Here is a 12,445-nt window from a genome sequence, read left to right on the forward strand (position 1 = left end):
TGGCCCTGACCTTCCTCTTTAAAAATGTATTTGGATTTATGTGTATGTGTGCTAATGTGTGTACACTGTGTGCACGTGGATCCCTGCAGAGTCCAGCAGCGGGTGTAACATCTTCTGGAGTGAGTTACAGGTAGTGGTACCCAGCATGGGTGTTGGCGATCTGACTCAAATCCTCTGGAAAGACAGCAAGTGCTCTTCACTCTGACCCATCTCTGCTCCCTCACCTTGGTTTTCTGAAACAAGATCTCTTGCTGGAACCTGTGGCAAACAATCCCATGTCCTTCTGTGTGTCTCATACATAATGAAAAATTTCCTTGCCGCCCTTTTGAACACTCTGAAGGTAGTAAAGCGAAGAGAAAATGAGGACTGACATTACAAGCATTAACTATTCTGCTCAGCTCTGATTCTAGCTGGATTCTGAATTCCATTTCACAACTAGATAAACTAAAAAATAAAAGCTCAGAGTGTTAGGTGGTTTTCCCAATATTACACAATTAGACATTAATGAAGCTGAGATGTGACCCAAGAGCCTTGCTCTGTCATTTCCTGCCAGTGACTTAGAATTCCAATTTCTTCCCCTACTGTTCAAAAGCCTTTGCATCCACCTTGCCTTCCTTGTCTTGTTCAAAGTGATGCTTCTCTTGCATCCAAAGCTGTTCTGTATTCCATTTCCTAGATCCTCATGACACAGATCAGGTCCTGACACTTTATTCTCTCTTTATATTCTGACTTTTTTTTTTTTTGGTTCTTTTTTTCGGAGCTGGGGACTGAACCCAGGGCCTTGTGCTTCCTAGGTAAGCGCTCTACCACTGAGCTAAATCCCCAGCCCCTATATTCTGACTTTTACATAAACGTGTTTCTTTCTTTCTTTTTTTGTTTTTCCTATCTCAAATCTCTGGTTATTATCTCTCCTTTTTTTATTTTTTTCTCTAGACAGGTCTCACTGTGTAGCTCTGTCTGTCCTGGAACTCAACTATGTAGACCAGGCTGACCTTGAACTCACAGAGATTGGTCTGCCTCTTCTCCCAAGTTATGTGACTAAAGTGGTATGCTACTATGCCCAACTTTTTGGGTTATTTGTTTGTTTTTTTATTTTTTAACCACCTCTTCATTTTTAATTTTGTGGATTTCAGGGGTAGGGAGAGAACTGAGGACCTCATGCACACAAGCCAAGCCAAGTGCTCTATATTAGGCTGCAGGCAGCCCTCCTCACTTCTAATGATGTCTCCTGAAATCATTAATCTTCAGTTACTCAAATTCTTTACCTCATACATTCTGAAGGTAGAAGGTAAGAAAAGCAACAGGAGGGCAAGATCACATCTGTGAAAAGTTACATGGTTCAACAACACAAAACTGTTTTGAAAAGCTCCATTAAAGGGGCAACTGAATAATAAGAGTCTCTTAGATGTCCCATTCCAGTAGGGCCTTCTAGAAAACTATTTTCCCAGGTCAGCTAGTCAGACACTCAGAGGTCACTCCAGCTCAGGTCTAAGGGGACAAGCTACACTGGAGTTGGCATTACCCAGCCGGCACTGGTTTTTCAGGCACGGCCATGAAGAGTGAATAGGGGAGGAGGTGTATGGAAAGGTTAAGGAAGCTGCTGAGGACCAGGAATAGAAGGTCAGGTTCCCTACATGGAGGCTTGTGCCTTTCATTTGAAGCCTTTGAGGTGAAGTTCTAATGATGACATTTGAGATGAAGCCCAGATGATACCACCATGAACCCTAGATGAAGAGACGGAAGTGAAGGGTCTGACATGTGTCCTGACAGTGCCAGCCTCACTCTGGACCCCATTTCCTCCATATGTAGCTTCATGTTTCTCCTTTTGAAAGGACATGTTTACCCTGACCAGTATAGGTTGGAAGCACTGAACGTATTTTTTTTTTCATTTCACAGGGACTCACCTTGAGTCTTAAAGACTTTGACTTTAGAACAGTGTTTTGAACATTAAAACTATGGGGACATTTAAAGTTGGGTGGAGTACATTTTGCATTAAGCGATGACCATGAGCCTATGGTAGAATGTTATGGTTTGGATGTAAAATGTCCCCCACTGGCTAGTGTTTCAACACTTGGGCACTCGCTCATGGCACTGTCTTGGGAGGTTGTGAAACCTTTTGGAGATGTGGCCTAGCTGACAATGTCGGCCATAGGAGTAGTCTTAGGCTATAGCTTGTCACATGGCCATCTCTGCTTCCTGAGCTACACAACTGTGAGCAAAAATAAAGCCTTCCTTCCTTACACTTCTTCTTCCAGGCATTTTATCAGGGCAGTAAGATAAGTAACTAATATGTCTAGGGCTTGGTTCTCCCACTCCAAGTATTCCAGACAGACACAGGAACAAACATTTCTTCAAATTTTATCAAATTTTCAAATTCACAGAAATGTAATATAAGCCTTATGAACACAGCAATTTTTCTATTTGGTTTATATTGCAGGGTTGTACAAGAAACAGGGGTTTTTCTTTAACTTTTTTATTTACTTATTTATTTTTAAGTTTTATCTGTATGGATATTTATCTGTCTGTCTGACTGACTGACTTGACTGACTGACTGACTGATACCCATGGAGGCCAGAAGACATAGGAACCACCAGAACTGGAGTTACAGAACATGGAGTTTGTGAACTACCATGCAGGTGTTGTAAATTGAACCCTTGTCTTTTTTAAGAGCAACCAGTGCTATTTTTTATTTATTTATTTTTTTTTTGGTTCTTGTTTTTGGAGCTGGGGACTGAACCCAGGGCCTTGCACTTCCTAGGCAAGCGCTCTACCACTGAGCTAAATCCCCAACCCCTGCAACCAGTGCTCTTATCCACTGACCCAACTCTCCAGCTCTTTTTTTTCTCTTTTTTTATTTTTGGTCCATGTGTGTGCATTTGGAGGCTAAAGGTTGGCTTTGGATTCCTTCATGTATCATTTATTACTGTACTTTTGGATCATGTTTTCTCTAAACCTAGAGCTCACTGTTTCAGTTAGACTGGCTGTTCCATGAGCCCTTGGGAATCTGTTCTGAAACTGGGGTGTGCTGGGGTTACAGGCGGTGTGTCTGCATGCCCAGATCTTACATGGATGTGGGAGGTCTACACTGAGGTCCTGATGTTTGCACACCCAACATTTTGACCGCTGAACCGTCTTGCAAGCCCCTTTTTGATGATTTTAAAACTAAAACTCATTTTTTAGCAACAGGCTTTGTTTTACATCTATTTCAGCTTTGGTTATTAGATTTCTCAAGAAAACAGTAACAGTCGTTGGCACTGCTTGTAAATTTGTTGAGTGTTAGACAAACCGGGCTTATGCTCAGTTATATTACAGGAAGTATGCTGCATTCACTTCACACAGAAGAAACCAACAAGCTCAGAAAGACTAAAGCACTAAAGCACTCATCCATTACCAGGTCAATATGGGGTACAGGAACTCTGACGCTTCCTCTTAAACGTTTAAGTTGTCTCAGCTGGCTAATACCACAGTTGCCTTCTTTTATAGCTCCCATATCTTTCTCAGAAGTCAAAACTCCATGCCTACTTGGACACTGTGTGCAATACAACAGCTGACACAAGAGCTCCCACAGTACCTACAAACGTAAAATGTCTCAAGATCATAGGCTGTGGTACAGACTTAGAAGGAGGGCTAGTGTAACAAAGAAAGAAGCTAGGTAAAACAGAGACTAGAGTGGTAAGTTATGAACTGAGTCTCAGAAGCCCTTGAGGATCAAGAAGCTAAACTCAAGAGGACAAAGCCATGAGAGGATTAGCTGAAGAGCTTCATAGTGAAGCCAGTGACACTGAGTGCCAAGGCTGTTCCTCCGTTCCTCAGACCTATGCAAAAGGAACCTTGGCAGTGTACAGTAGTTGGTCATCACCTCTCCACCCCTAGAGTCTTTGTTTGCATGGATCACTGAATCCCCACACGGCACAAGGAGGTGAAGTAACAATGTCTGTTAGAAGAGAAGGGTCTAGGGAAACTTCCTGAAACTACACAGCAAGGGAGCAAAGACCCAAAGTCAGGACTGTCTGATCAACTCTGATGTCCTTTCTCCTACACCTCAGCTGCATCATAAACACACCCACTAGAAGAACAAAGGCCCTAACTCTGAAATAATTTCTAATAAAACCCAACTTACTGGTGGAGAAGCAAAGCGACAAGGTGGCGAGCTGCTGCAGGAGCTTCCAGGGCCAGGGCCGGAGTACACAGGCACTGGGACTGGGCAAGCTGGGGAAGAAAGACAGGAAAAGAACTGCACTCTCTGTAGTGGCTTTTCAGATTTGTCTAGACAACAACCTAGTTTTAACCAAAAGTTTGCATTTAGCTATTCATCAGTGCTCCCACAGATGAGACAAAAATATAACAAAACATTTAAGAAAGAAAAAAAGAGTTGGGTGGTGGTATATGCTTTTAATTCCAGCACTCAGGCAGCAGAGGCACGTGAACGTCCGAGCTTGAGGCAAGCCTGGTCAACAAAGTAAGTCTCAGGATGGCCAGGGCTACAGAGAAACACTATTGGGGCTGCAGGAGGAGAAAAGAAAAATGACTGGGAAGACGGCTCGGCAGGTAAAGGTGCCTGCAGCCAAACCTGACCGCCTGAGTTCAATCCCTGGACTCCATGGTGAAAGGAGTGAACCAAGTTGTCCTTTAACTTCCACATGAGTGCATATGCACGGACACAGACACGGACACACAGACACAGACACGGACACACATACACACACACCACACACCACACACCACACACACACACCACACTAAATAAATAAAATGCAAGAGCAGTTAAGAGGGTTAAGTTTGGTTCCCAGGGCCCATGTCAGCTGCCTCACAAGAACCTGTAACTCCAGTTCCCAGGGATCCAACCCCTTCTTTTGGATCACCTGCACTCATACCTACACACAGACAAAAGACATACTTAATAATTACAAAGATAAATACTTTTAAATTTTAGTTTAAAAAGTTAAGAGTTAACCAGAAATGCATTAGTTGGGCTGGAGAGATGACTTCGTAATGAGTAAAGGTGCTGCCACCACATCTGACAATCTTGAGTCTGATCACACAGGACTCACATGGTAGAAGGAAAGAACTGACTCCTACACGTTGTCCTCTGTATGTGTAAACACACACACACACACACACACACCACACACACACACATATGTATAAACACACACACATACACACACACATATGTATAAACACACACACACAAAAAACACACACACACGCACACACGCACAACACATGCAACACATGCAACACACGCAGAGCATAAAAATAATTTTAAAAATTTTAGATAAAAATGCAGCAGTTACTAATCCTGTTTAACTTAGGTATAGAAAGAAATACTGTTGTTGAACAAATATAATTATAGACATAGAGAATTCTTAAGGAATTTTGAATAATACATTAAAATTAATTTTGGGTTTCAAAATATTATTTTTTGTCTTTTAGCTTGCATACTCTCTGTAAGTAAAAGTATGGGGGTCGGGGATTTAGCTCAGTGGTAGAGCGCTTGCCTAGGAAGCGCAAGGCCCTGGGTTCGGTCCCCAGCTCTGAAAGAAAAGAACACACACACACAAAAAAAAGTATGTAAAAATGGGAACTTACATTTTCTAACTGGAACTTGCTCAAGGAAAGGATGACTGAAAAACGCTTCTGTAATGAGACATGAGCATACAATCGTTAAAGAGAAGTGTACTAAGGCTGGAGAGACGTCTTCTCAGATACTGACTACTAGGTAAACTAACCAATAAGATCACAAAAGAGGCAAAGAGAAACAGAAATATATCAGAGCAGAAAAAATATAAAATAGTAACTTCAATCCATATTAATATGAGGAATGGTAAGTATATGTTAATAGTAAGACTTTAGCTAGATGTCTTCTTTTTCAACCCTTCTATAAAGATAAAAGACTACATAACACACTAGCCAGTGGACTATGTCATGTTTAAATGACACAAATGTACTGTGTACAACTTCAGCACACTGCAGAGGATGAGGTAGAATCACAACAGAAGTTTTCACACTTAGTGGAACGCAAGTACCATTTATACAAAGTAAATGTGATAAAAACCTCTCGTAATCCCAAAACAACCATTAGGAAAATAACTAAAACTCAAGTAGTAATTAGAAAGGCCATGATAGTAATTATCACCCACTGGCTAACATCTCCTAGACTTTTCCTGGGCCCAGCTCTCTCCTGACATCTGCACTTAGCTATGTGGTCGTTAGTGTAGGAGTAACAAGTGTAACCACAGTCCTCCTCTGGTCCCCACAGTTCTCTCTATCTACAGCTTCTCTATTTCTGTAACTGAGAGGCCATCCTTTCAGCTGCTTGGGCCAAAACCCACAGAGTTACTCTAACCTGATCCTTAACAAACGATTAGTAAACACTGACCCCCGCCTCTAGAAAGGTCTGGATCTCAACTGCTTTATTCTTCACGTCCATCACTCCAGCTGAGCTACACTCTCCTCCCAGCTTTGGACTTCCAATGACATGGTCTGTTCTAAGGAAACAGCCAGACTGATACCTTCTAAAAGCATCAGGTCACTTTTCCCTGCTCAAGCCTTCTAATGACTTCCATCCCATTCTCCTCACAGGATCTCAAGCTTCCATTCATGCTCCCAGCTCAAAGCTCCCCCATGAATTCTTCCCTCTACCTGACATTCTCCTCCCACAGCCGTACCACACACCTCAGGTTGATTGACTCTTCACTCGTATGGACTACCCTATTTAAATTTTAATTCCCCGACTATTCCATATCTTGTCCTTCTATTTTTGCACAGTACCTAGCACTTTTTATACGACATACAATTACAGTTTGTAATTCATTCATTATCTCTCTTTCCTCCTCTGGACTATCTATCATTTGAGAACACAGGTTTTCTTTTCTATCCCACATTCCTGGAGCACAGTAAGCACTTGATGAATGTTTATTAGAATAATGAAAGGAAAAGAGTCAATCAAGCTGGTGGTGGTGGCACACGCCTTTAATCCCAGCACTCATCAGGCAGAAGCAGGTGGATCCTATGAGCTCAAGGCCAGTCTGGTCTACAGAGGGAGTTCTTCAACAGCCAGGGTTGGCTATGCAGAAAAACCCTGTCCCATAAAACAAAATTTAACAAAAACAAACAAAAAGACAAACAAAAGCAAAAAGGATAAATCAAAAGCAATCTATATAATCTTTTCAGCAAATACAAAATAAGAAGATACGCAAAGCTTGCAATTACTACTTACCAAAGTCCATTCTGTCCTTCTGATTTCTTTGAAGCAAGCCCAAAAGGAGATTAGCCAAATAAGGTGATGTTTCTCTGGGAATACTGAAGTAAAAGACAGTGTAAGTAGTGAGTTTATATGTATTTAACTACATAATTTTTGCCTTCATTCTGATAAATAAAAATATTATAGTCGCTTTCACAAATATTCCATCTAGAACAAGAAGACCTGATAAAGCTTCATGCCTTCAAGTGAGGGAAAGAAAGGCCACACTACCTTTTGACAATGACCAGCACAGCTCGTGAACAGACCTCTGCATGTGCTGAACACTTTATTTACAAGGATCTGCTACAATACAGAGCCTCAGTTCTAACACAGCCTGTATCAACAGCTGGTATAAAATTCTCTCAAGAAAAAACCTCCTCCAGTCCTGTCTAGAAATGAGCAAAGGGTTGGGGATTTAGCTCAGTGGTAGAGCGCTTGCCTAGGAAGCGCAAGGCCCTGGGTTTGGTCCCCAGCTCCGAAAAAAAGAACCAAAAAAAAAAAAAAAAAAAAGAGAGAGAGCAAAGCTTAATTATAAATGCAATTGACATGGAATAATTTCCAAAGGCCAATATTAAAATAGGAAAACAACTGAAAATGAAGAACAAGAACATACATGCCATGAACCACAAACTAGTAAAGACATTAGGGCAAATAAAAATGAACCAACCCTATTAATGAACAGAAAAATGTAAATTAAAAGGTTAATTGGTCTTCTTTCCTTTATGAGAAAAGGTATTCTCTTTACACTTTAACATCAAACAGGAAAAAGAAAGTACACCTGTCTGTCAGTTCAACAATTATATTTCCAGTAAAATTCTAAAAAAAAAAAAAGCATGGTAGAGTATGATCACCACACTTTCACGCTGTAGTAAGCAAAAAATGAAAACAGGATAGAACATCTAGTTTTATAAGACTATGTAGCTAACAAGAAGGATAAACACACTGTTGAACATTTGAAATATAGAATTAAAAAAAGCAGCCAGGCATGGTGATACATGTCTGTAATTCTGGCATTCAGAAGGCTGAACTGAGGTCACCCTGACAGCCTGAGCTACCCAGAAAGAGCCAATCTAAAAAGGAGAAGAAAAAGAAAAGAAAAGACAACTCAAAATGTAATTTATCTTAAACTGTACACACACACATACACACACACTTTCTCTCTCAAGCATGTGTAAAGAACTCCCACAAAGTAGACTGGAAAAATACACAATAACTCTTAAATAACACATAATAATACCAACCAACCAGAGCTCCCAGGGACTAAACCACCACCCAAAGAGTACACATGGGCAGACCCAGGGCTCCAGCTGCATATGTAGCAGAGGATGGCCTTGTTGGGCACCAGTGGGAGGAGAAGCCCTTGATCCTGCCATGGCTGGAGCCCAGTGTAAGGGAATGTCAGGTTAGGGAGGCAGAAAGGGGTGGGGGAACACCCTCATAGAAGAAGGGAGATGGGGATGTGATAGGGGGATGTGACAGGAAACTGGGAAAGGGGATAAAATTTAAAATACAAACAAAAACTATCCAATAAAAAGATAAATAACATATGATACAATACTACCTAGGTATTTATGATGTGTTAGCACCTTTCTAATTCCTTTTTACAACATTACTATAAATTGAAAGATTCATTAAGAGAAATGCACAAAACACGGCATTCAAAAATACAAAAACCACTGTATTCACAATAGTAACCCGACCAGATGGGAATGATGGTTATACCCCTCCCTGTAGGAGGACTGTGGGCTTGAGTCTAAAGGGGCCACAGAGGAAGACTCTTATCTAAATAACCAAGTAAATTAAAAAAAAAGCAAAAAACTAAAGTAAAACCTAGTGTACTTTAAGTAAAATCTAATCACATACCTAGGCATTAAGCTCCTGTTTTTTTCATAAAACATCCTTAGGTCTTGAGGACTGTTAGCCTATTTAAGAAGAAGAAAAAGTTAACTTTCTAAACAGAGAGGGGCAAAACTTCCAAATCCATGATTGACACTCATGTTCCTACTGTCGAATGTCTGTGGCTGCGGATGCTGAAGGCCATGGATGTTTACAGGTGGATTGTGGGGCACAGAAGACTGATAAAACCTCTAAGATGGTATGCGCAAATGCTGAGGGATGGTATGCAAATGCTGAGCATCTCGGTACAATAGGCCAGGCACTCAAAGGAGCATAAAATGGAAAAGCTGCCATTCTGGAGGTTACCTGACCTACCCAATAAGTACATTATTATTGTGTATAATCTAAATGTGCTTTACCTTATGACTTTCCAGGGACTAAAAAAAGAAGTCTATTGCCAATACTGTCTCTCCACAACAGCAGCACTGTTATAGGAAGAGTGGCTGGGATTAGTGACTGCCTCTACAAACAAACCACACTGGGAATGCAAAAAAAAGTAATTTGACTGCTTTACTGATTTCTTTTTACAAAGAAATAATTTCACTGTTATAATTTTCAGGTTAAAAATTAATGAAACTAAAAGTTAGAGCTTGACAATATGAACTGGTGTATCCTTTGAAGGTCAGCCTCTTAGTAGGAAAAGGAGACTAGGACCACAGATGCAGAATTTCAATATCTCCCCCTCACCCACAAAGCACCAGGAATGGAGAGGGAGAAACAGGGTTTCTGTGCTCCCACCTCACCTGGATTCCACGACCCCCAAACCAAGCTAGCAGATAGAGCTTTGATCACCACTCATCATAAGCTGCTAGCCCTGACTCTACTCCACTAGCTGGGAAAACATCCAACAGACTTCATGCACAGCATTAACTGTAACAGAATCAAGTAAGCCACAGAGGAGCCTGAATGCTTTTAAAGTATTCCTTATTTAACAAATCAAAGACCACTGCAAAATTTGAAGATGTTAGAACCAAGGACATAAGAAAAAGTCAGGCTACCTGAAAAGGTGGTTTTCCAACTAGGCATTGATAGATCACCGTTCCTATGCTCCATAAATCTGCCTTAGCATCATAATGTTGAGACATGATAACCTCAGGAGCCTGTTCACAAAAATTCAAGAGACATGAACAGTGTTAGTTACAGCCTTAATGTGCATATATTGATCCACTGTTAATGATCTGATCATACTAAATAAAAATGTTAACATACTGTGATATTACCCTTATAGAATGATACTGCCAGGAACTTAAAATTATAGTTCAATGTTGCATGAAAACAAGAAACAAACGTCTATATATTATAATGGATACCAAATATAGTTAGAGTATTTTAGTAATAAGAAAAATATATACCAATCACAGGTCAGAAAATCCCTGAAGGTGAGAAATGAGAATATAATTAGGATCAGGGAAGAGTCAAAAAAGACTTGGATACCCAAATCTTTTTTCTTAAGAGATCAGGGCAAAAACAGAAAAATGTTTTGTTAAATATAGATGGTAGATACACATTACATTATCCCCTATATTTTTCTATAATTTAAAAACTTGTGTAAAAGCAAACTATAATACAACACACAGTAAGAAAACTATGTTTAAAGCAAAGGCGGTCAGGTGCAGAGGCACGTGTTCGTAATTCCAGCACCTGGAAGGCTGGGGGCTCATAAACGGGAGAGACCCTAATTCATCAATAATAATAAACAAAAACCAACAGCATTTTGTTTTGACTGGCTTGTCAACATCATCAAGTTTAAACCAAAACCAAAACACACCACACCATTGCTGTGGCACATGCCTTTACTCCTATCACTCAGGAGGCAGATCTCCATGAGTTCAAAGCCAGTCTGGTATACAAAGCAAACTTCAGGCCAGCCACGGTTACATAAAGAGACCTTGTCTCAAAATAAAACTCACCTCCCTCAAAAAATCAACCAAACAAATGCTAAAGAGATAAACTACACTTAATGGGAAACCATTTTGCATACACAACACTTGTTCCTAGTAGACTTAAAGTTTTTTCCATTTTATGTTATGTTTGTGGATGTTCTGCCTGTATGTGTGTTAATGTGCTCTGTGTGTAGTGCCCTCAGAGGCCAGAAAAGGGTGTCGGTTTCCCCGGAACTGCAGTTACAGATGGATGGACACCACATATGAGTTCTGGGAATTGAATCCAGTTCTCGACAAGTAAGTGCTCTTAATTGCTGCACACATGCATATTCTGTCTGTCTATCTGTCTGTCTGCCTGTCTCCCCCTTAGTAAATCTCAGTTGAGTCTTTTTACCCTCCTCATGGTTCAGGTCATTGAACCCCAGGGCTGCACCACTGAGCTATATTCCCAGATGGTCAACCTTTTTTAAGATTTATTTATTTATTTATTTATTTATTTATTTATTTATTTATTTATTATATACGAGTACACTGTAGCTTCAGACACACCAGAAGAGGGCATCGGATCCCATTTCAGATGGTTGTGAGCCACCATGTCGTTGCTGGGATTTGAACTCAGGACCTCTGGAAGAGCAGTCGGTGCTTTTAACCGCTGAGCCATCTCTCCAGCCCGGTCAACCTTTTTTAATAATCAGCCAAAATACTCTGATCAAGGTTAAACTAGATTTTTTTTTTGAGATACAGTCTTGCTATACACAACACAGACTGGCCTTAACTTCTGCTCCTCCTGCCTCTACTTCCTAAGTGCTGGGATTAAAGGCATAGGCTACCAAGCTGGGATCTTGACCTAATTTCATACTTAAGTTTTAGAATTCTATTAAAGTGTTGAGTTTATTTTATATAAACAATAAAATTGTGGTTTAAAAAGTAAACCTCATTAAAAACAAACAAGACTTTTCATTCCTAGCTCTCGTGACCTGGAAGCAGAATCTAAATGTTTTGACCTTATGAGGCTTGAGCGTGCTCATCAGTCTAGGCTGACCTGGAATTCACCATCATCCCATCACAATCTCTTGCACTCTGAGATTTCAGACATCTGCCAGTACTCAAAGTTAATTTTACTTTAGAGGGTACAAACTTAGAACTGAAATAGGAATTTTGTTTTGTTTTGAGACAGGGTCTCATTGTGTCACTGTGAGACCTGGGCTGGACTGGAACTTGCTATGTAAATCATGCTGGTCTCAAACTCGAAGATCCACCCACTTCTTTCTCCTGATAGTCATATTTATTTATTTCATATAATCCTACAGCTCCATAATTATTTCTAAGCTTAATACTTCACACTAGTTTCTAAGTTTCATAACCTACTATACATTATCAAAGGATAAATTGCTAAGATTATTTTTCAGCATAAGTGTGG

General features: G+C 40.3%; 1 protein-coding gene across 22 annotated transcripts in view; it reads right to left on the reverse strand.

Annotated features, from left to right (window-relative positions):
- Nucleotides 1–12,445, reverse strand: part of Ulk2 (unc-51 like autophagy activating kinase 2) — a 78,870-nt gene that overhangs the window by 45,503 nt on the left and 20,922 nt on the right. For all 22 annotated transcript variants that reach the window (XR_015630553.1, XR_015630552.1, XR_015630550.1 and 19 more), the window contains 5 exon segments: nucleotides 10,141–10,242; nucleotides 9,110–9,168; nucleotides 7,223–7,305; nucleotides 5,593–5,640; nucleotides 4,121–4,209 (listed from right to left, as the gene is read on the reverse strand). Coding sequence is in view for 8 of the 22 variants with exons in the window: in NM_001191645.2 (NP_001178574.1) it covers nucleotides 4,121–4,209; nucleotides 5,593–5,640; nucleotides 7,223–7,305; nucleotides 9,110–9,168; nucleotides 10,141–10,242 (381 nt within the window). In the remaining 14 variants the exon portion in view is untranslated.

This window comes from Rattus norvegicus, chromosome 10 (genome assembly GCF_021556685.1).
Source record: "Rattus norvegicus strain SHRSP/BbbUtx chromosome 10, alternate assembly SHRSP_T2T, whole genome shotgun sequence".
In the NCBI taxonomy this organism is placed as follows: domain Eukaryota; kingdom Metazoa; phylum Chordata; class Mammalia; order Rodentia; family Muridae; genus Rattus; species Rattus norvegicus.